Genomic DNA, 23,887 nt, shown 5'->3' with positions numbered 1-23,887 from the left:
GAATGTTTCAAGGAGTCTGTGGACAACAAATACATATTGTGCTTCTATTACATCATATTTGTTCTATATATCAACAAATATATATTTATAAGGTCTTGTAAAATTGATACCGTTACTATATATGTCTGAGGCCTTAAAGAAGGAAGCTTTATAATAACCACCTCTAAAGCTATGCCTTGATTCAGAGTTTTGTTTTTTTTTTCCCTCAGTCTGAACAACATTCACTTCTTTCTCCTATTCCCAAATCCACTTGAACAAGAAAGGTTACCTTTTTTTTTTGAGATGCAGTCTCGCTTAATCACCCAGACTAGAGTGCAGTGGCGGGATCTCAGCTCACAGCAACCTCGATATCTGGGGTTCAAGAGATTCTTCTGCCTCAGCCTCCCAAGTAGCTGGGATTACAGACACCTGCCACCACACCTGTATGGAGCTGAAGGTCTGTGGGATGTGACCAACTCAGCATTCCACTGGAGGCTCTATGATCAAACAGCAAACCGTTAATTGTGAATGCAGGATGTGAACAAACTCATGACTGCTCCTGCTGACAGAAGATTTGCTGGAGGCAATCACTCCCTGGCACTGAGGTTATCTACTGCAACATCTAGAGAATACATCTTGCAAGCCTACTCTGAACTGAGCAGCTGACCCCTTCTTCCACCCCCCTTCTCACTATCTCTTTTACCTAATAAATACAGAGGGCTGTGTAAAGCTCAGGGCCCTTGTCCACTAGAGGCAAGGTGCCCCCTGACCCCTTCTTCCAAATATACTCTTTTGTCCCTTGTCTTTTATTCCCACGTTCGCCCTGCTTTGTTCAGCCCATAGGTCCGTGTGGGTTACATAGTGGTGCCCTGATCAGTGACACAATCAGGTGCTCTACACACACCTACCTAAGTTTTGTATTTTCAGTACAGACAGGGTTTCACCATGTTGGCCAGGCTGGTCTTGAACTTCTGACCTCAAGTGATCCACCCACCTAAGCCTCCCAAAATGCTGGGATTACAGGCGTGTGCCACTGCACCCGGCCATGGTCACCATTTTTTAAAGTTCTATGTTCTTAGGCTAAAAAAATATAAACTTCTCCCCAGCTATAACAAAAGTATTCATATTATTCCTCTCCTACATCTCCAGAAACAGCCCAGTCAACCTGAAAATGTCTTGTTATTGGAATACTCTGGCAGGTTAACTATAGATATTAGCAGCAATAGCTCCTTCCTACCCTTAGAATTACATCAAGATAGCTACATAAGTCAGAAATGCAACATGCCAGAAATACTCAGTAAAGATCCTGATAGATTATAAGCTCCACGAGGGCAGAGAATCTGTCTTGTTTACCCTGTCATCTGGCACAAAACTAGCAATTAATAAGTATTTAATATTGTTTTAGTGATCCAATCTTCAGAGTGCTAATCCTGAATGGAGACCCCAGTCATAGGATTACTGTGGATCAAGTCAAAGAAAATAAAATATATAAAAGTACTCTACTTCGGCACTTTTACAATTGTAGACTTTGTTTTGTTTTGTTTCATTTTTGAGACTGAGTTTTCCTCTTGTTGCCCAGGCTGGAGTACAGTGTCGTGGTATCAGCTCACTGCAATCTCTGCCTCTCATGTTCCAGTGATTCTCCTACCTCAGCCTTCCAAATAGCTGAGATTACAGGCACCCTCCACCACCCCCAGTTAATCTTGTGTTTTTAGTACAGATGGGGTTTTACTACATTGCCCAGGCTGGTCTTGAACACCTGACCTCAAGTGATCTGCCAGCCTCAGCCTCTTAAAGTGCTGGTTTTATAGGTGTGAGCCACTGTGTCTGGCCTAATTGTAAACATTTTTAAAAAACGTCTTAGCATTAGCATTCTGCTGAGCTAAGTATTCTATAAGGATTTATTCCAACTGAATATGCGCATTAGAATACTGTAAAAACTGAGAAACAGACTCAGATTATGTACCTTTTTTGTGATAAGTACTGTATATGTGTTAATTTAATCTTGACCAAAACCCCAGGAAATAATACCTTCTACTTGCAGGTGAGGAGACTGAGTAACTTGCTGAAGGTCACATGGTTGGTAACTTCCAAACATGTGACACAAATCCAAATCTGTATGACTCCGCAGCCCATGCTGGTTTGCTCATAGGAATGTCTCTCAAATTTTTTTACGAGGTAACCTCAAGTTGCGAGAAAAAACAAAACATATTCCCGGGGGGTTTGGGAGATTACTGAAGTATCCAGTTTAAGCCTGATGTGTCTCTGACCTCATACTTTTCTCTTAAATTTTATTTTTTTCATTATTTATTTATTTATTTATTTTTGAGACAGAGTCTAGCTCTGTCGCCCAGGCTGCAGTGCGGTGGTGCAATCTCAGCTTACTGCAACCTCCGCCTCCCGGGTTCAAGCGATTCTCCTGCCTCAACCTCCCGAGTAGCTGGGACTACAGGCACATGCTACCACACCCAGCTAATTTTTTATATTTTTTAGTAGAGATGGGGTTTCACTGTGTTAGCCAGGAGTCTCGATCTCCTGACCTTGTGATCCGCCCACCTCGGCCTCCCAAAGTGCTGGGATTATAGGCATGAGCCACTGCGCCTGGCTTAAATTTTATTTTTATATTTGCATTTTACCCCCACATTTTATTTATTTATGTATGTATATTTTATTTATTTTTTTTGAGATGGAGTCTCGCTCTGTCACCCAGGCTGGAGCATAGTGGCGTGATCTCGACTCACTGCAAGCTCTGCCTCCCAGGTTCACGCCATTCTCCTGCCTCAGCCTCCCGAATAGCTGGGACCACAGGTGCCCGCCACCATGCCCAGCTAATTTTTTGTATTTTTAGTAGAGATGGGGTTTCAGCGGGTTAGCCAGGATGGTATCAATCTCCTGACTTCGTGATCCACCCACCTCAATCTCCCAAAGTGCTAGGATTACAGGCGTGAGCCACTGCACCTGGCCAATTTATTTATTTTTAGAGGGACTCTCTCTCTGTTGCCAGGCTGGAGTGTAGTGGCCTGATCTCAGCTAACTGCAACCTCTGCCTCCGGGGTTCAAGCTATTCTCCTGCCTCAGCCTCCTGAGTAGCTGGGACTATAGGCATGCGTCAACACACCCAGCTAATTTCTGTGTTTTTAGTAGACACACGGTTTCACCATGTTGGCCAGGATGGTCTTGATCTCTTGACCTCATGATCCACCCGCCTCCGCCTCCCAAAGTGCTAGGATTACAGGAGTGAGCCACTGTGCCCGGCCTACCCCACATTTTATTAATGTTTATTTTTTCAAAAATTTTAATGATTTATCCATACTATACAGACGTAATGTTTGTTTAATATAAACCATTTCAAATGACTTACCAGGTAAATCATTTAACTCTTCCCTCCCTGAAAGATTTTTTTGAGAAAAGTGATAATACAAGAAGGTGCACCTTCCATATTTATCACATAGCTTTGTTTGGTTCCTAGTACCTGGCTTCAAAAACCTGGATCCCAGTTTGAAAGCATGACTACAAAGCAAATTGCATTAAAGATGTAATTGCTTTGTAAGAATGATGATGAAAATTATTATTATAGGCAAGGGCCAGAAGATTTTTGTTTTTTTGAGACCGAGTCTCGCTCTATCACCCAGGCTGGAGTGCAGTGGCGCCATCTAGGCTCACTGCAAGCTCCGCCTCCTGGGTTCAGGCCATTCTCCTGCCTCAGCCTCCCAAGTAGCTGGGACTACCAGTGCCCGCCACCATGCCCCGCTAATTTTTTCTATTTTTAGTAGAGATGGGGTTTCACCATGTTAGCCAGGATGGTCTTGATCTCCTGACCTTGTGATCCGCAAAAGATATTAACAGCACTTAATTGTATAGCTATAGAGTTGAGTGTGTTTTTGTTTTGTTTTTTGAGATGGAATCTCGCTCTGTCGCCCAGACTGGAGTGGAGTTATGTGATCTCAGCTCAGCGCAACCTCGACCTCCCAGGCTCAATCGGTTCTCCCACCTCAGCCTCCCAAGTAGCTGGGACTAGAGGCATGCACCACCATGCTGGCTAATTTTTGTATTTTTTATAGAGATGGGGTTTTGCCCTGTTGCCCAGGCTCATCTCAAACTCCTGAGATCAAGCGATCTGCCCTCCTAGGCCTCCCAAAGTGCTTGGATTCCAGGCTTAAGCCACTGTGCCAGGCCAGAGTAGTTTTGAACTTCCCACTGTCAATGAAAGAAATTCTAAACATGACCGATTCCACTGAGTTTGACCAAACTAACTGAAGACTTATTGTTGAATGTGGTAATACCATGTTTTTTCTTCCCCCGAGAATCTGGGTGGTTTAAAAGCATAAGGGTGAATTCTCCCTGAGGATAGTATTTATGTGCTGAGTGCTCAAATATAGACCATATTAGAAGTTAAGCAATGGGTTGAGTGGCCAACCAGATTTTGGTCAGTCCTACAAGACTTTCTCTGACCTACCAAATGGGGTATAAATGCTTCTTGTATTCTCCCCACCAGTAGGGACACAAAAATTTAATAGTTCGGGGTAGTAAAACGGATGCTAGGTTTGAATCTTGGCTTTAAGAAAACCGTGCTGAGGTGTTTTGTTTGTTTGAGAGAGGGTCTCACTCTGTCACCCAGGCTGGAGTGCAGTGGTGCGATCATGGCTCACTCCCAGGCTGAAGGGATCCTCCCACCTCAGACCCCTGAGTAGCTGGGACCACCAGTACATGCCAGCATGCCCGGCTAATTTTTTGTACTTTTGGTAGAGACGGTGTTTAGCCATGTTGTCAAGGCTGGTCTCAAACTCATGAGCTCAAGGAGATCCACCCGCCTCGACCTCCCAAAGTGCTGGGATTACAGGCATGAGCCACTGCACCCGGCCAGCTTTCTTTCATCAGAATTGATATTAAACTACATGCTGAGCTTCTATGTCCTTATCTTCCTTTTGGCATGGCTATGGCCATTTGAAATGTGTGGGATTTGCTAAAGGGCTCAACATACGTTGTTTCCTTTTTTAGATGTAAGTATGTAGAGAACTCTGATTTGCAATATTTAGAAAGTTTCTTTAAGCTAGGAAGAAAAGTCAAGACTAAGAATCATCGCCAACAGGGCGGGGCGTGGTGGCTCACACCTGTACTCCCAGCACTTTGGGAGGTTGAGGCAGGCGGATCACGAGGTCAGGAGTTCGAGACCAGCCTGGCCAACATGGTGAAACCCCTTCTCTAATAATAATACAAAAATTATCCGGGCATGGTGGCATGCGCCTGTAATCCCAGATACTCGAGAGGCTGAGGCAGGAGACTCACTTGAACCCGGGAGGCGAAGGTTGCAGTGAGTTGAGACAGCGCCATTGCACCCCAGCCTGGGCAACACAGTGAGACTCTGTCTCAAAAAAAAAAAAAAAAATCATCGCCAATAGGTAGGGAATAAGTTACTCCCCGCTAAATAAGTTACACTCACCGAGACAACAAAAGATCTCATAAACCACCTTCCAAACTGCTTCCTTTCCTCCCCAAAGTTCTGTAATTTAGAAGTGGCCACTACCCCGGTTTGAACGCCCCTTCCCAACTCTGTACCACAAATGGACCTCTTGTGTAGCCCAGCCCCTCCCTTTCAGGACCCCAGACCCACTAATAGGGACATTAGTTGCTTACTTTTCCAGATACGGCTTAAGTTAGGCACGCCATGAAGAAATAACGGTCTCAGAAACCGCCATGCTAGACATTCGACTCCCGGGTAGGAGTGCGTGGGTGCGCGGAATGGGGAGCGATCCCTTCCAACGGCCGTTGGGGGCTGGCCCACAATTCCTCGCGAGAGCGGGAAAAGCAATGGCGCGGCGGGGGAGGGGGGCGGGGGGGGGGGGCGGGGGTCAGAAAAGGGGGACGGTCAGCGGGAAGAGCCAAGAGACTGCAACTCTACCATGAGGACGCAGATTACTCCTAATTCCCTGAGCTTTTCACACCAAAATAATGGTAACTGGCCAGTGTGTGCTCGTTACACTCACTACTCCCACTCAACATCATTCATATTAGTAACTCTGAGGCTTCACCTAACAGGCCACAGTGGAGGCAAGGAAATGTTGTGTGGAGAACCCACTGGGCCTGGCTGTCCATCCTATGGTCTCCGTCCATCGTTTTACAGTCAGGGTGTACATTTGATGGGGAATCTCTAAATGGGACTTTGGGGAATCATAACGGAATAGTGCACAAGTGTGAAAATTTACAAGCCTGCGCAGAGCTGCAAGGGCCAGAGCCGCGTGCAGCCAGGCCACAGAGCCGGCCCCTTCCGCTTTACGTCTGACGTCACGCCGCACGCCCTGGCGAGGGCGTGCGCAGTTTGGCTGCTCCGGGGTTGGCCCCTGAGCTCGCGCGACTGCGCGGCAAGACGTTTGGCTTTGAAATGCAGCGGGATTTGGTGAGTTTCCCGCTGTCTCCAGCGGTGCGGGTGAAGCTGGTGTCTGCGGGTTTCCAGATTGCTGAGGAACTCCTAGAGGTGAAACCCTCCGAGCTTAGCAAAGGTAACGACTCCTGATGGCAAGCTGAGGCACACCGGCCGCCGTCAGCGCCGCCTCAGTCTTCATTCTCTCGCCTCGGGCTTCAGTCCAGTCTCCGTTAGATTCTGCTGCCTCCCACGTCCGCGTTTACAACGTGAAACAGCTACTCGACTCCACTTACAAGTTGTCTCAATGGTTAGGAGAACTGTGGTCGTGAAAACACTTACTAATTGCTTTTCCTCTGGCAATACCTGCTGAATGCTTTGAGGATTGTCTCATTTAACCCTCAACCTGCTTACGTAGATTATTTTATTCAGTATATGGATGAGAGAACTGGTATCTTGGGGAGGTTAGGTAACTGTTCATGCTAAGTGGGTTAGGAAATGGTGGAGTCAGAATTGGTTGTCTAATTTTTGCTGTTCCAAGATCCAAGGGGTAAGGGTTAAATTTCAGAAATGCAGGATTTGTGTAGGACTAGAGACACTAAGAATGGGAAAGGAGTAGAATCCCCGGAATCTTGAGGAAGCGGTAGAAAGAATATTCTCCTTTTGCGTAATTCACTGAAACACCCAAAACCTCATATTCCAGAGCACTGCAGATGGGAACCACTGCATCCCGAGGTATGCAAATATGAAGCTGGCGTGGTCACTCGTTGTGCACATTTACATGTGCACATGACATGTCCAGACCTGTGCTATTGACTGAAGAAGATGTACAGAATTTTAAATTACTGCCCTTAATGATGGAAAATACGGAGGTTTCGATTCGCCTCTAAAGAATAAGTCTTGTAGACCCAATCTTAACTGTTTAAGTCATACCGCACACAGACTGTGTCCCCCAAAATTTGATGGACTCTTTTTTTTCAAGTTGGTTTTTCAAAGAAGAAATGTGAAACTCTGAATAATAATAATCACTAACAACTGTTGACCATTTTAGACGGCCTTGATATTCTACCAAGCTTTTTACATGTATCGTCTCATTCCCATTTTATAGAAGAAAAAAATCTGAGCAAAAAAGAAAAAGTGAAGTAACTTGCCCAAAGTCACACAGTAGGTGGTGCCAGGATTTACAAACCCAGGCAATCTGATTCCAGCATTCAGGCTCTTGAACTGGATAGGATTTTCATTTCCTAAATTCTGTCATCACCATTGTCTTTTATTAGCCCCGTATTTATGGCTCATACTCTTACCAGATCAATCACTGATAAACTGATACGTGATGTCATCCTCACCATTATTTCTTCACCAGCTTGTTTTGTAATTGCCATATTCTCTTCTCAGGCCATACTGTCAAATGGGTGAAATTGTGTAGTCGAGGACGCATAAATGTATTCATTAAAATGCTTATGCATTGAATATTCTCATTAGTTTGGAGTGATATATGAATTTTTTACATTAGTTATTTCCATGAAAAGTTTTTATTATAAATAATATATGCATATTTGCTTCTTAAAGTTGTACCTTGTAGGCAGTTAAAAAATCTGTTTTCATTCTCATCTGAAAAATAATTTGTATACCTTATGAGAGCAAGATAATTATGGCTTCATAAGACCAAAAGAGATAGTAGAAGTGTAGTAATAGTGAGTACATTTTTATTTCTGCTTCCTGAGACACTTGTAGGTACTCAGAAATGCTTTAGTTGAATTGTTTCTGAGGTAATAGGTAATTCTTTATGTGATGACTAAGGCAACAAATGCCTTTATTAAGCTGAATTTTTTTTTTTTTTTTTTGAACTGAAGTCTCACACTGTCGTCCAGGCTGAAGTGCAATGGTGCGATCTCTGCTCACTGTAACCTCCACCTTCTGGGTTCAAGCGATTGTCCTGCCTCAGCCTCCCAAGTAGCTGGGATTATAATGCATGCCACCACACCGGCTAATTTTTGTATTTTTAGTAGAGACAGGGTTTCACCATGTTGGCCAGGCTGGTCTTGAACTCCTGGACTCAGGTGATCCAGCTGACTCAGCCTCCTAAAGTACTGGGATTACAGGAATGAGCCACTGTGTCCGGCCAAACTGAAAAATTAAATGGTTGATAGAGTGTTGCATTTTTATGTTTCTCTACTCCTAGCATCACTCTTGTCTAAAAATTAAAATTAATGAAGACAAGCCATTATCATGTTACACTTTTAAATCTCTGAAATTAGGGTTCTTTTTTTCTTATTTTACTTTCAGAAGTTGGGATATCTAAAGCGGAAGCCTTAGAAACTCTGCAAATTATCAGAAGAGAATGTCTCACAAATAAACCAAGATATGCTGGTACATCTGAGTCAGGCAAGAAGTGTACAGCACTGGAACTTCTTGAGCAGGAGCATACCCAGGGCTTCATAATTACCTTCTGTTCGGCACTAGATGATATTCTTGGGGGTGGAGTACCCTTAATGAAAACAACAGAAATTTGTGGTGCACCAGGTGTTGGAAAAACACAATTATGGTAAAATAAAGTGTTCTCCTTTTAAGGGTGGGTTTAATAACATATTATGAAAGCAGTATTTTGTACTGTTGGTTTACAGTCAGGAAACCAAATAAGGTATGTATGTGCTGTTAATTTTAAATGTATATGTGCATTAAACAAAAATTAACTTACTATTTGTGTTACTTCAGTATCCCTTCTGATAAATTGATGCAATTATTTTGATGTGAAAAAATGTTTCTTTTGCAAATTGTAGTGCAGTCTTAAGGTTAAACGGTAAGTTTCTGCTTTATTCATTTCTGAGACTATATTTGAAAGTCAGATGTTTGAAAGTAGATTTATGGCTGGGGTAGTGGCTCATGCCTATAATCACAGCACTTTGGGAGGCTGAGGCAGGAGGATCACTTGAGTCCAGGAGTCTGAGGCCTGTCTGGGCAACATAGTGAGACCTCGTCTCTACTAAAAATGAAAAATTAGCCAAGAGTGGTGTGCCTGTGGTCTTAGCTACTTGAGAGGCTGAGGCAGGAGGATTGCTTGAGCCGGGGAGGTCGAAACTGTAGTGAGCCTTGATCACATCACTGTCTGGGCAGCAGAGTGAGACCCTATCTCAAAAAAAAAAAAAAAAAGAGGCTGGGGGTGGTGGCTCACACCTGTAATCCCAGCACTTTGGGAGGCTGAGGTGGGCGGATCACGTGAGATCAGGAGTTCGAGACCAGCCTGGCCAACATGGTGAAACCCCATCTCTACTAAAAATACAAAAAATTAGCCAGGCATGGTGGTGCACACCTATAATCTCAGCTACTCGGGAGGCTGAGGCAGGAGAATTGCTTGAACCTGGGAGGCAGAGGTTGCAGTGAGCTGAGATCATGCTGCTGCACTCCAACTTGGGCGACAGAGCAAGACTCTGTAAGTAGATTTATGTATAATAAGGAGCTCCATTTTGAGAGGCCTGGAAATAATTAAAATATCCTTAATCGACCAGGCATGGTGGCTCATGCCTGTAATCCCAGCGCTTTGGGAGGCCGAGACAGGTGGATCACGAGGTCAGGAGATCGAGACCATCCTGGCTAACGTGGTGAAACCCTGTCTCTACTAAAAAATACAAAAAATTAGCCGGACGTGGTGGCGGGCATCTGTAGTCCCAGCTACTCGGGAGGCTAAGGCAGGAGAATGGCATGAACCCGAGAGGTGGAGCTTGCAGTGAGGCGGGATCACACCACTGAACTCCAGCCTGGGTGACAGAGCGAGACTGCATCTAAAAACATAATAATAATAATAATAATAATAAATAAAATAAAATGTCCTTAATCTTGGTTTTATAGGCATGCCCTCCCCCAATCCAGTTGATTCACATATGGTCAATTGGTTCACATTATATCTGGAGTCATGAAGAGTTAGACATTTCTGTTGCCTTGGGAAGCATATTTGCATTTATAAAACTTTCGTGGTACCTAGCTTGTTATTATCTGGAGTTCAAAAACACTGCCTTAGATCATCATGATATTTGATTATTTGTCATCTTTTTATTGACAGTATGCAGTTGGCAGTAGATGTACAGATACCAGAATGTTTTGGAGGAGTGGCAGGTGAAGCAGTTTTTATTGATACAGAGGGAAGTTTTATGGTTGATAGAGTGGTAGACCTTGCTACTGCCTGCATTCAGCACCTTCAGCTTATAGCAGAAAAACACAAGGGAGAGGGTAAGTTAGCAAATGATCCTCTTTTTTTCTGTATTAGTAAAAGTAATTTGCATTTGTGCCCATCTCAGACCTCAGCAACAGACCATTTGGAATGTGAAGCCTAATGACTTGACCGTGAACTAGTGTTAAACTGTTCTACTACTGTTGCAAAATGAGAAATGCCCCAGCCTGGACTGGCTTTTTTTTCTTCCCCTTTTATGGCCCTCACTTCTTCCTGTAGGAGCTTTGGGACAAAACCTATGTATGTATTTCAGTCATCATACTGCATCTTATCAGGTGTAATTTAATGGTTTTGGACACCTTAATATAAGCAACTGTTGTTAATAGCGTTTCAATGTATAATAACTTCCATATTGGTTTTCCAAAAACCAAAGTAGCTTTGAAAACCACGTCTGAGGCCAGGTGCAGTGGCTTATGCCTGTAATCCCAGGACTTTGGGAGGCAGAGTCGGGTGGATCACCTGAGGTCAGGAGTTCGAGACCAGCCTAGCCAACACGATGAAATTCTGTCTGTACTAAAAATACCAAAATTAGCCAGGTGTGGTGGCACATGTCTGTAATCTCAGCTACTCAGGAGGCTGAGGCAGGAGAATCACTTGAACTCGGGAGTCGGAGGTTGCAGTGAGCCCAGATTATGCCACTGCACTCCAGCCTAGGCAGCAGAGTGAGACTACTCTGTCTCTTAAAAAAAGAAGAAGAAGAAAAAAAAAGAAAACCACGTCTGAAATGTTTGGATTGTTAAGCAGATTGACTTCGGGGCTTTGATTATATAGCTGATTTCATAACTGCACTAATTGTTAAAGTGTTTGGGAGGTGTTTTTTGGTGCTTGTTATGTGAAAATAAAGTGACTGTAAAACAATTTTTTGTTGCTGTTTTTTGAGACGAAGTTTCACTCTTGCTGCCCAGGCTGGGGTGCAGTGGCACAATCTCGGCTCACTGCAACCTCCACCTCCCAGGTTCAAGGGATTCTCCTGCCTCAGCCTCCTGAGAAGCTGGGATTACAGGCATGTGCCACCACGCCCAGCTAATTTTGTATTTTTAGTAGAGACAGGGTTTCTCCATGTTGATCAGGCTGGTCTCGAACTCCTGATCTCAGGTGATCCTCTCGTCTCAGCCTCCCAAAGTGCTGGGATTACGGGCGTGAGCCACTGCACCCGGCCAATCTTTTTTTTCTTTTTCAAGACAGTCTTGCTCTGTCGCCCAGTTTAGAGTGCAGTGGCATGATCTCGGCTCACTGCAACCTCCACCTTCCAGGTTCAAGCGATTCTCCTGCCTTAGCCTCTTCCTGAGTAGCTGGGATTACAGGCATGTGTCACCAAGGCCAGCTAGTTGTTTTTTTTTTTTTTTTTTTTTGAGACAAAGTCTCGCTCTCTCGCCCAGGCTGGAGTGTAGTGGCGCAATCTCGGCTGACTGCAAGCTCCACCTCCTGGGTTCACGCTATTCTCCTGCATCAGCCTCCCAAGTAGCTGGTACTACAGGCACCCGCCACCATGCTCAGCTAATTTTTTTTGTATTTTTAGGAGAGACAGGGTTTCACCACATTAGCCAGGATGGTCTTGATCTCCTGACTTCCTGATCTGCCTGCCAAAGTGCTGGAATTACAGGCATGAGCCACAGTACCCGGCCACACCCAACTAATTTTTGTATTTTTTGTAGAGACGGGGTTTCACCATGTAGGCAAGTCAAGTTTTGAACTCCTGACCTCAGGTGATCTGCCCACTTTGGCCTCCCAAAGTGCTGGGATTACAGGCGTGAGCCACTGCGCCCAGCCTAAAACAATTTTTGAAAGGTAATTTGTAGGCCAGGTGCAGTGTCTCATTCCTGTAAACCCAGCGCCTTGGGAGGCCTAGGTGGGTGGATCACCTGAAGTCAGGAGCCATGGTGAAACCCCATCTCTACTAAAAATACAAACAATTAGCTGGGCATGGTGGTGAGTGCCTATAATCCCAACTCAGGAGTCTGAGGCAGGAAAATCGCTTGAACCCAGGAGGTGGAAGTTGCAGTGAGCCGAGATGGCGCCACTGCACTCCACTCTGGGCGACCAAAGTGAAACTCCTTCTCAAAACAAAAGAAAGGAAATTTATATTCAAGTTCTTACCCTTTCAATTACTTACAAATTAAATGGCTTGTGGAGTGACTGTTTTCTTTTTTATTTATTTATTTTGAGATGGAGTCACGCTCTGTTACCCAGGCTGGAGTGCAGTGGCACGATCTCGGCTCACTCCAACCTCTGCCTACTGGGTTCAAGCAATTCTGCCTCAGCCTCCTGAGTAGCTGGGACTATGGGCGTGTGCCACAATGCCTGGCTACTTTTTTGTGTTTTTAGTAGAGATGGGGTTTCACCATGCTGACCAGGCTGGTCTCAAACTCCTGACCTCATGATCTGCCTGCCTTAGCCTCCCAAAGTGCTGGGATTACAGACATGAGCTACAGGTTTTCTTTTTCTTTGTTTTATTTATTTTTTGGATGTGCGGTCTTTATTCTTTCCTCTAGAAGTTTAAAAAAAATGCTTTTCATAAGATTTCCTTTAAATGAGTGTAATCAGCTGGATTTTTTTTTTTTTTTTGAGGCGGAGTCTCGCTCTGTCGCCCGGACTGGAGTGCAGTGGCCGGATCTCAGCTCACTGCAAGCTCTGCCTCCCGGGTTTATGCCATTCGCCTGCCTCAGCCTCCGGAGTAGCTGGGACTACAGGCGCCCGCCACCTCGCCCGGCTAGTTTTTTTGTATTTTTAGTAGAGACGGGGTTTCACCGTGTTAGCCAGGATGGTCTCGATCTCCTGACCTCGTGATCCGCCCGTCTCGGCCTCCCAAAGTGCTGGGATTACAGGCTTGAGCCACCGTGCCCGGCCTGGATTTTTTTTTTTTAATGAATGTACTAAGTGTCCCATTTTGCTGATGACCGGCATGCTTACTGAAAGCCCTTTGGGCCCTAGCAGAATATGCCACCCCAAAATATGCCACTTTGGCGTAAGGATTATTTTGAGCTGAAGGCAATTGAGAAGAAATAGATAAATCTGTCTACCCTTCCTAAATACAGGACATAAATGTACAGAAGAGTCTCATCTTCCCTCTCTTACCAGGAAGACAAAAGTTAATCACTGCAGACAACTTTAGACCATTATCAGCGTACATAACAAATTTTACTAGCTATCTTTTATCTCCAATTAGTTTCAATATTTGCTGCCTTTAGAGACTCATGGTTCTTTTCCTTTGTCTTGTTACTTCTCTAAAAATTTATTGTACCTTCGGGAAGATAAGCTCAAATCCTTTTTTTTTTTTTGAGATGGAATCTGGCTCTGCTGCCCAGGCTGGAGTGCAGTGGCGCAATCTTGGCTCGTTGCAACCTTCACCTCCCAGATTCAAGTGATTCTCCTGACTCAGCTTCCCAAGTAGCTGGGAGCTGTGAATACAGGTGCATACCACCATACCTGGCTAATTTTTGTATTTTTAGTAGAGACAGAGTTTCATCATGTTGGCCAAACTGGTCTCAAACTTCTGACCTCAGGTGATCCTCCTACCTTGGCTTCCCTAAGTGCTTGGATTATGGGTGTGAACACCTGTGCCCGGCCCCAAATCTAACCAAACTTTTGAGTTACTTAATTTCTGGACTTCCCTGTGTTGTTACATGCACTATGCACAATTAATAAACTGTTTTTCTCTTGTTAATCCATCTTTTGTCAGTCCGATTTACAGGGCTCCAGCCAAGAAACCTAAGAGGGTGGCAGGAAAAAAATTTTCCTTCCCCTATACCTTAAAGCTACCCATGCCACCATGTGTGTTTGTATTAGTGTCTTAAAACCTTACCGTAAATAGAGTAGGTATAGCACTGGGATGTAAAGTTTTTATTTTTATTTATTTATTTATTTATTTTTTAAGACAGAATCTCACTCTGTTGCCCAGGCTGGAATGCAGTGGCGCAATCTCAGTTCACTGCAAGCTCCGCCTCACGGGTTCACGCCACTCTCCTGCCTCAGCCTCCCGAGTAACTGGGACTACAGGCGCCTGCCACCATGCCTGGTTAATTTTTTGTATTTTTAGTAGAGATGGGGTTTCACCGTGTTAGCCAGAATGGTCTCGATCTCTTGACCTCGTGATCCACCTGCCTTGGCCTCCCAAAGTGCTGGATTACAGGCGTGAGCCTCCACACTTGGCCTAAAGTTTTTAAATGATTGATATGAGATTGATTAAGTTGTCATTGTTTGGGTGAAAATTTGACTCTTGTTACATGTATATTTGCAATAGGAAATATTTTCTATTCTAAAATATAGCTTCTTGTTTTTTGAGAGTTAAAATTTAAGTACATTTTATTTTTAATATTTTACTTTTTTTGAAATGGTCTCACCTTGTCACCCAGGCCGAAATGCAGTGGCATGATCACAATTCACTGCAGCTTTGACCTCCCTGGGCTCAGATGATCCTCTGACTTTAGCCCGCTGAGTAGCTGGGGCTACAGGTGGGCACCACCATGCCCAGCTAATTTTTTTTTGCATTTTTTAATAGAGACGGAGTTTTGCCATGTTGTCCAGACTAGTCTTGAATTCATGGGCTCAAGAGATCTGCCTGCCTTGGCATCCTAAAGTGTTAGAATTACAGGCATGAGCCACCGTGCCTGGCTAAGTACATTTTAAAATGCAGTAACTGGCCGGGCACGGTGGCTCATGCCTGCAATCCCAGCACTTTGGGCAGCCAAGGCAGGCAGATCACGAGATCAGGAGATGGAGACCATCCTGGCTAACACGGTGAAACCCTGTCTCTACTAAAAATACAAAAAATTAGCTGGGCGTGGTGGCGGGTGCCTGTAGTCCCAGCTGCTCGGGAGGCTGAGGCAGGAAAATAGCATGAACCCGGGAGGCAGAGCTTGCAGTGAGCTGAGATTGCGTCGCTGCACTCCAGCCTGGGGGATAGAGGGAGACTGTCTCAAAAAAAAAAAGAAAGAAGAAAAGAAAAAATGCAGTAACTCTCTTGGTTTTTCTCTGAAATATATGCAAAACCAAACTGTTTGTTTGTTTTTCTTTTTTTCTGAGACAGAGTCTTGTTCTGTCGCCCAGACTAGAGTGCAATGGTGAGATCTTGACTCACTACAACCTCCGTCTCCTGGGTTCAAGCAAGTCTCCTGCCTCAGCCTCCTGAGTAGCTGAGATTACAGGTGTGCACCACCACACCAGGCTAATTTTTATATTTTTAGTAGAGATGGGGTTTCACCATGTTGACCAGGCTGGTCTCGAACTCCTGACCTAGTGATCCACCCACCCAGCCTCCCAAAGTGCTGTGATTACAGGTGTGAGCCACTGCTCCCGGCCTCAAACTGTTTGTTTTAAACATCAAAGCCAAGAAAGATTTTATATAATTGTTGCTAGTTAAATATCAAATTGTACTACAGCATTCAAGAGAAAAAATGCTTTATTTGAACATTTTTTCGTAACTTTTCTTTTTCTTTTTTTTGAGACAGAGTTTCATTCTGTCACCCAGGTTGGAGTACAGTGCGGCTATCACAGTTTACTGCAGCCTTGACCTCCCAGGCTCAAGCGATCCTCTCACCTTAACCTCCTGAGTAGCTATGACCACATTTGCACACTACCACACCTGACTAATTTTTGTATTTTTTGCAGAGATGGGGTTTTGCCATGTTGTCCAGGCTGCCATTAACTCTTAATTTGTAGTCCTATAGAAAAAAACAAGAAAGAGAAACTTCCATTATGTTATTTCTGTTCAATGAAGCCAGTGACTAGAAATATGAAAAGGCAGGCATTAAAGTACTGGTTATATATGTTTATAAATAATTTTACATTGCCTAATATGTAAGGAAACAGTGGAAAATGTGAAAGTAAAAGATCAGGTTGGGTGTGGTGGCTCATGCCTGTAATCCCAGCACTTTGGGAAGCTGAAGCGGGCAGATCACTTGAGGTCAGGAGTTGAAGACCAGCCTGGCCAACATGGTGAAACCCCGTCTCTACTGAAAATACAAAAATTAGCTGGGTGTGGTGGCGAGTGGCTATAATCCCAGCTACTCAAGAGGCTGAGGCAGGACAATCGCTTGAGCCCGAGAGGCAGAGGTTGCAGTGTGCCGAGATCATGTCACTGCACTCCAGCCTGGGCAACAGAGTGAGACTTTATCTGAAAAAAAAAAAAAAAAAAAAATTCAAGGGGCTGGACACAGTGCATTATGCCTGTAATTCCAGTGCTTTGGGAGGCTGGGGCAGGAGGATCCCTTGAGCCTAGGAATTCAAGGTTGCGGTGAGCTATGATTGTGCCACTGTGCTCCAACCTGGGCGTCAGAGTGAGACCTGATCTCTAAACAAATTAAGAGAGAGATCACGGTGGCTCACGCCTGTAATCCCAGCACTTTGGGAGGCCGAGGCAGGCGGATCACAAGGTCAGGAGATCGAGACCACGGTGAAACCCCGTCTCTACTAAAAACACAAAAAATTAGCCGGGCGCGGTGGCGGGCGCATGTAGTCCCAGCTACTCAGGAGGCTGAGGCAGGAGAATGGCGTGAACCCGGGAGGTGGAGCTTGCAGTGAGCTGAGATCGCGCCACTGCACTCCAGCCTAGGCGACAGAGACAGAGTGAGACCCCGTCTCAAAAAGGAGAGAGATCAGAAATTGCGAACTGATAGTTTATGGTAATTTTGCTACAGTTTGTCATCTTTCAGTTAAAGAATTTTGTTATACAAAGGAGAACATTTTGTTATTAAAAAGGATTGTTTTCTTACAATTGCCAGCACATCCAAACAGGTAAAACTAATTAAGATTGTTTTGTTGTTTCAGAACACCGAAAAGCTTTGGAAGATTTCACTCTTGATAATATTCTTTCCCATATTTATTATTTTCGCTGTCGTGACTACACAGAGTTACTGGCACAAGTTTATCTTCTTCCAGATTTCCTTTCGGAACATTCAAAGGTATGAGTCAGACTACTGAAATGTAACTAAACAACAGTTTTTTGAGGTGTTTGATAAGCATGAAAAAATAACCAGTACAATAGCATAAAATCAAAGTCAAAGCCAATTGAGAAGACCTCTTCCTTCCTTGACCTACAATTTATTTATATTTATATTTGTTTTGTGTATGTATATGTATATGTATATATAGTTTATGCCCGGAGTAAGAAATTGAAATAATATAGAAGTTTCATTTCCAGTAATAGTGGAATAGCTCCTGTCAAACCATATTGTATAGAAAAGTATGAAATGAAAAATAAAAACTTCCTTGTGCTACTGTTTTCTAGTGCCTCCCCCCAAAATTGATCACTATTGACCAGGTGCAGTGGCTCATACTTGTAATCCCAGCACTTGGGGAGGCCACGGTGAGGGATCACTTGAGCCCAGTAGTTCAAAACCAGCCTGGGCAACATAGTAAGACATTGTCTTTACCAAAAAAAAAAATTAACCGTGTGTGGTGTAGCTGTAGTCTCAGCTACCGAGGAGCAGGGCTGAGGTGGGAAGATTGCTTGAGCCCAGCAGTTCAAGCCTACATTGAGCTACCATGCCATCATGTATCACCTTTTTTTTTTTTTTTTTTTTTTTTTTGTAGAAATGGTGTCAACTCCTAGGATTAAGCAGTTCTCCCACCTCGGCCTCCCAAAGTGCTGGGATTACAGGCATGAGCCACTGTGCCTGGCCCTTTAATTTTTTTTTTTTTTTTTTGAGACAGAGTCTAGCTTTGTCGCCTGGGCTGGAGTGCAGTGGCCGGACTCAGCTCACTGCAAGCTCCGCCTCCCGGGTTTACGCCATTCTCCTGCCTCAGCCTCCGGAGTAGCTGGGACTACAGGCGCCCGCCACCTCGCCCGGCTAGTTTTTTTGTATTTTTAGTAGAGACGGGGTTTCACCATGTTAGCCAGGATGGTCTCGATCTCCTGACCTCGTGATCCACCCGTCTCGGCCTCCCAAAGTGCTGGGATTACAGGCTTGAGCCACTGCGCCCGGCCAATGGCCCTTTAATTTTGATAAACATTATCAGTGACAAAGATTGTCCTTGACCGACCTTGGCCCCATCCTGTCTTTGGCCTGCCCAGCCCAGTCTTAGCAAAGAAACCTGCTAAGCTTCATAGAGAATCCCTCACATTTGATAGTCTGAGCACATTTGATATCTGATCACGTTCCTCATTCCCCACCTTTGATATTTAAATCCTTGGCCTGCCTTTATTTTGTTTATTTTTTTTGATTTGATGGAGTCTTGCTCTGTCACCCAGGCTGGAGTGCAGTGGCGCGATCTTGGCTCACTGCAACCTCTGCTTCCCGGGTTCAGGCAGTTCTGCCTCAGCCCCCCAAGTAGCTGGGATGACAGGCATGCGCCATTCTGCCCACCTAATTTTTTTTTTTTGTATTTTTAGTAGAAACAGGGTTTTGCATGTTGGCCAGGCTGCTCACCTGGCTGGCCTGCCTTTAGTAAGAATCCTGTTTGGTCAGTTTAGCAAGAATTTCCCTACCCTTGATGTCTCACTGTTAGTAATTGTTCATCCACTGACCCCTTCACCTTGCTCTTGGTTGTGAATCCCCACTTGTCTTTGTATTCTGATTTGAACCCAATCTCTCTCCCCTATTGTGATACCCCTATTGGAATAGTCTTGAATATGGTCTCCTTACTGTTTTAAGAAGTGTTAGAATAATTTTTTCTTGAACACAAATCACCCTTCAGAAAGATTGCACCAATTTCTACTCTTACTGACAATATATGAGAATGCCTATTACCCATCATCCTGACCTTATGAATATTTTTGCCAGGATTCTGCGTGGAAAATGCCATCTCTTTGTTATTTTATTTATTTATTTTAATTAATTAATTATTTTTTTTGAGACAGAGTCTTGCTCTGTCACCCAGCCTGGCTAACATGGCAAAACCCCATCTCTACCTAAAAACACAAAAATTAGCCTGGTATGTTGGCATGCGCCTGTGATCCCAGCTACTTGGGAGGCTGAGACAGGAGAATCGCTTGAACCTGGGAAGCAGAGGTTGCAGTGTGCCGAGATCGTGCCACTGCACTCCAGCCTGGGCAACAGAGAGACTGTCTCAAAATAAATAAATAAAAATTAAATAAATAAATACAATAGAAATTAATTTTCTTAGTGTTCTGGAGCCTGGAAGTTCAAGATCAAAGTTCTAGCTGATTCAGTTTCTGGCAGGGGCTTTCTTCCTGGCTTGCAGACAGCCATCTTTTCTCTATGTCCTCATATGATAGGGAGGAAAAGAAGGAGAGAGAGTGAATTCCCTGGTGTTTCTTCTTTTTTTTTTTTTTTTTTTTGAGACGGAGTTTTGCTTTTGTCGCCCAAGCTGGAGTGCAATGGTGTGATCTCGGCTCACTACAACCTCTTCCTCCCGGATTCAAGCAATTCTCCTGCCTCAGCCTCCAAAGTAGCTGGGACTACAAGTGCGTGCCACCACATCTGGCTAATTTTTGTATTTTTAGTAGAGACGGAGTTTCCCCATGTTGGTCAAGATGTTCTTGATATCCTGACCTTGTGATCTGCCTGCCTCGGTCTCCCAAAGTGCTGGGATTATAGGCGTGAGCTACCGTGCCCGGACCCTGATGTTTCTTCTTACAAAGAGGCTATTAGGGTCCCATGTTTATGAATTTATTTAACTTTGATTACTTCCTTAGAAGTCCTTTCTCCACATACATTCACGTTGGGGTTTAGGGATGCAACATATGAATTTTAAGTGGACACAATTGAGTTCCCAGAAGTTTGCCCCGGCCCCTTGCCCCCCACCCACCACATTCATGTTTTTCTTGTATCTGTTCCATCCACACAGCCCCAAAGGGCTTAACTGGTTCCATCATCAACTCTTAAAAGTTCCAGGCCTCATCTAAATATTATCTAAATCAGAGATTGGTGAGACTCAAGTTATAATTCATCCTGAGGTGAAATTCCCTTCCAGCTGTGAACGTTTGAAATCAGGCAACTTATATGCTTTCAAAATACAATAGTAGGACAGGCATAGGATGAACATTCCCAAAAGGATTATGGGTCCCTAGCAAGGCAAATTTCATTAGACCATAAGGCTCAGGAATAATCCTTTGCTGGCCAGGCACGGTGGCTCATGCCTGTAATCCCAGCACTTTGGTAGGCTAAGGCAGGCGGATCACAAAGTCAGGAGTTTGAGACCACACTGGCCAATATGGTGAAACCCCATCTCTACTAAAAATACAAAAATTAGCCGGGCATGGTGGCGCGTGCCTGTAGTCCCAGCTACTCGAGAGGCTGAGGCAGAAGAATCACTTGAACCCAGGAGGCAGAGGAGGTTGCAGTGACATGAGATCATGCCACTCCACTCCAGCCTGGGTGACAGTGAGACTCCGTCTCAAAAAAAATAATAATTAAAAGAATAATCTTTTGCTTTGAGGCTCTGCCTTCCAGGCCCACTGCAGTAGCAGAGTCACCCTACTGCTCTGTGGGGTGACCCTGTCCCTTCCTCTCTCTGCAAGGGCCCTACCCTCTGAAACCAAGGAAGACATAGCATTGCCCCCTGGGCTTATGTAAAGAGTGGCAGCTCTGAGGATCTGTGATCCCCTTTGGCATCATTTTTCCTTTTCTTGAGGAATAGGGCACATTCACAGTCAAGTAGCTAATGGTTTTGTCTTGTGGAATCAAGGAAGTCCAACAGTCTTTCTTCATTCTTTCCCACTTTCTCTGTCCTCTTTACTTCAAACTAGCAATGTTTCTGCTGTTATAATCCCTTATCTGTCACTGGCATCTGCTGAGATGGCTGATTAACATCATGGATAATCTATTTATAGAGTGATTGTTCAACCCTACCTTTGGTCTTCTCTCTAGAGCAAGCTTTCTTATTTTTAGCAATGTGGATAGGCTGGGAATTTTTCACATCTCTAAGTTATGGTTCATTCTTGCTGAACAATTCCTTCTTCAATTCATCTGTCTCCTCTTTCATTTTTACTATAAGTGATCTAGGAGGAACCAAGCCACTTCCTCTACACTTTGCTTAGAAATCTTCTGAGATAAATAGCCAATTTCATTTCTCACAAGTTTTACCTTCCATAAAATACTAGAACACAGCCAAGTTATTTACCACTTTATACTAAGCACCAGCTTTCCTTCAGTTTCCAATAACATGTTCCTCATTTCTGTATAAAGTCTCACCAGAATAGCCGGGCGTGGTGGCTCACGCCTGTAATCCCAGCAGTTTGGGAGGCTGAGGCGGGCGGATTGCCTGAGGTCAGGAGTTCAAGACCAGTCTGGCCAACATGGTGAAACCCCGTCTCTACTAAAAATACAAAAAAATTAGCTGGGCGTGGTGGCGGGCGCCTGTAATCCCAGCTACTGGGGAGGCTGAGGCAGGGGAATTGCTTGAACCAGGGAGGTGGAGGTTGCAGTGAGCTGAGAATGATGCCACTGCACTCCAGCCTGGGCAACAGAGCGAGACTCCATCTCAAAAAAAAAAAAAAAACCTCACCAGAATTGCCCTTAATGTCCATATTTACAGTATCTCAAAACTTTTCCAGCCTTTGCTTATTACCCAATTTCAAAATCACTTCCACATTTTAGGTATTTGTTATAGTAGTATCTCACTTCTCTCACCCCCCAACCCACCATACCTCATTTCTTTATACTAAAATCTGTTGTGGTCACCTCAGGCTACCATAACAAAATTACTATAGTCTTGAGTGGCTTGAACAACAGAAATTTTATTTTCTTACAGTTCTGGAGACTAGAAGCTCAAGATCAAGGTTCTGGCTGATTGGTCTCTGGTGAGAGCTCTCTCCCTGGCTTGTAGCTGGCCACCTTCTTGCTGTGTCCTCGTGGGGAGGAAGGAAGAGGAGTGAGCTCTTTGGTGTCTTGTTCTTCAAGGACACGAATCCTCTCAAATCAGGATGTTATTCTCATGACCTCATTTTACATTAACCTACTACTTTAGAGGCCCTCTCTCCGAATACTGTCACATTGGGAGATAGGGCTTCAACTTATGAATATTGGGGGGACACAGAGCATTGGTCATGTGTGGAGTCATGAAAAGTCGAATCAACCTGTGCACACATTCCCAGCTAAGGATGAACAAGGTCATGTTCTGCCTTTTTATATCAGCTGTCATACTGTAAATAAGTGTCCTTTTCACAGTCTTTATAATGCCACCTTTTTTTGCATTTTTGTGCTTTTTATTAGTGTTCAACTGTTCTTCATCACTTTGTCCAGTTTTATTTTGTTATAATTATCGGAAATTACCTTATTCGTGTGTTTGTTTGCATATTAATGGTACTTTACTCCACTAAAACATAAACTCCAAGAGAGCAGGGACCTTCTCTTTTATTTACTATATTCTTCTCTCTTATTTACTATATCATCCCCAATGCCTGGAACAGTAACTAGCATGTAGGAAAGGATGTGTCAGTTAATACTTCTAAATGAAGAAACAAATACTCTAAATAAAACGACTTACTTAGACATTACTTCATAAAAGCTTCTTCTTTAATCTAGCCCTTACTAGATAGAAAAAAAAAAAAACAGCATTGGAGTTTTTTGTTCACATTTGGATTAGTTTCTAGATGCTTTTTGATTTTGGGATCTTAAGGTTTATATATTGGTTTATTCTTCCAACCTCACTGTTTATGTTTTGCTTTGGGAGGGCTTTCTTTTGAAAGGGTTTTACTCTGTCCCCCACGCTGAAGTACATGGCAGGGCTTCACCATGTTGGCCAGGCTGGTCTCAAACTCCTGACCTCATGATCCACCTGCCTCGGCCTCCCAAAGTGCTGGGATTACAGGTTTGAGCCACTGTGCCCAGCCTGAAGGGTTTTTTTTTTTTTTTTTTTTCAAGAAACATAAAAGGAACCCTGAAGGTAAAATTGGTGTATTTAATTGACAAATTTGTTGTTTTACCAAGACTTTCTTTTTACGCCTTTTCCGAATGTTTTATGAATACTTTAAATGTGCTTTTTATCAGTAAAGACTGTGTACAGTGGCAAGTTATAAGAAAATTATAATTATTCAGCTGGGTGCAGTGGCTCCTACCTGTAATCCCAGCACTTTGAAAGGCCGAGGCGGGCGGATCATGAGGTCAGGAAATCGAGACCATCCTGGTTAACACAGTGAAACGCCATCTCCACTAAAAAATACAAAAAAATTAGCCGGGCGTGGTGGCAGGCGCCTGTAGTCCCAACTACTCAGGAGGCTGAGGCAGGAGAATGGCTTGAACCCCGGAGGTGGAGCTTGCAGTGAGCCCAGTTCATGCCACTGCGCTCCAGCCTGTGTTTCAGAGCGAGACTCTGTCTCAAAAAAAAGAAAAACTAATCCCAGCACTTTGGGAGGCCGAGACGGGCGGATCACGAGGCCAGGAGATCGAGACCATCCTGGCTAACACGGCGAAACCCCGTCTCTA

General features: G+C 44.1%; 1 protein-coding gene across 1 annotated transcript in view; it reads left to right on the top strand.

Moving 5' to 3' along the window:
- Nucleotides 1-6,263: 6,263 nt before the first annotated feature.
- RAD51C (RAD51 paralog C) overlaps nucleotides 6,264-23,887 on the top strand; it is a 42,997-nt gene continuing 25,373 nt past the window's right edge. The window contains exons 1-4 of the mRNA XM_023204626.2: nucleotides 6,264-6,476; nucleotides 8,624-8,882; nucleotides 10,395-10,561; nucleotides 17,328-17,461. Coding sequence (XP_023060394.2) covers nucleotides 6,359-6,476; nucleotides 8,624-8,882; nucleotides 10,395-10,561; nucleotides 17,328-17,461 — 678 coding nt within the window. The 5' untranslated portion in view covers nucleotides 6,264-6,358. The remainder of the gene's footprint in view (nucleotides 6,477-8,623; nucleotides 8,883-10,394; nucleotides 10,562-17,327; nucleotides 17,462-23,887) is intronic.

The sequence above is a fragment of the Piliocolobus tephrosceles genome, chromosome 16 (assembly GCF_002776525.5).
Source record: "Piliocolobus tephrosceles isolate RC106 chromosome 16, ASM277652v3, whole genome shotgun sequence".
Classification (NCBI taxonomy): Eukaryota; Metazoa; Chordata; class Mammalia; order Primates; family Cercopithecidae; genus Piliocolobus; species Piliocolobus tephrosceles.
The sequence above is the reverse complement of the archived record's forward strand: the minus strand, read 5'-3'. Positions and strand labels throughout refer to the sequence as shown.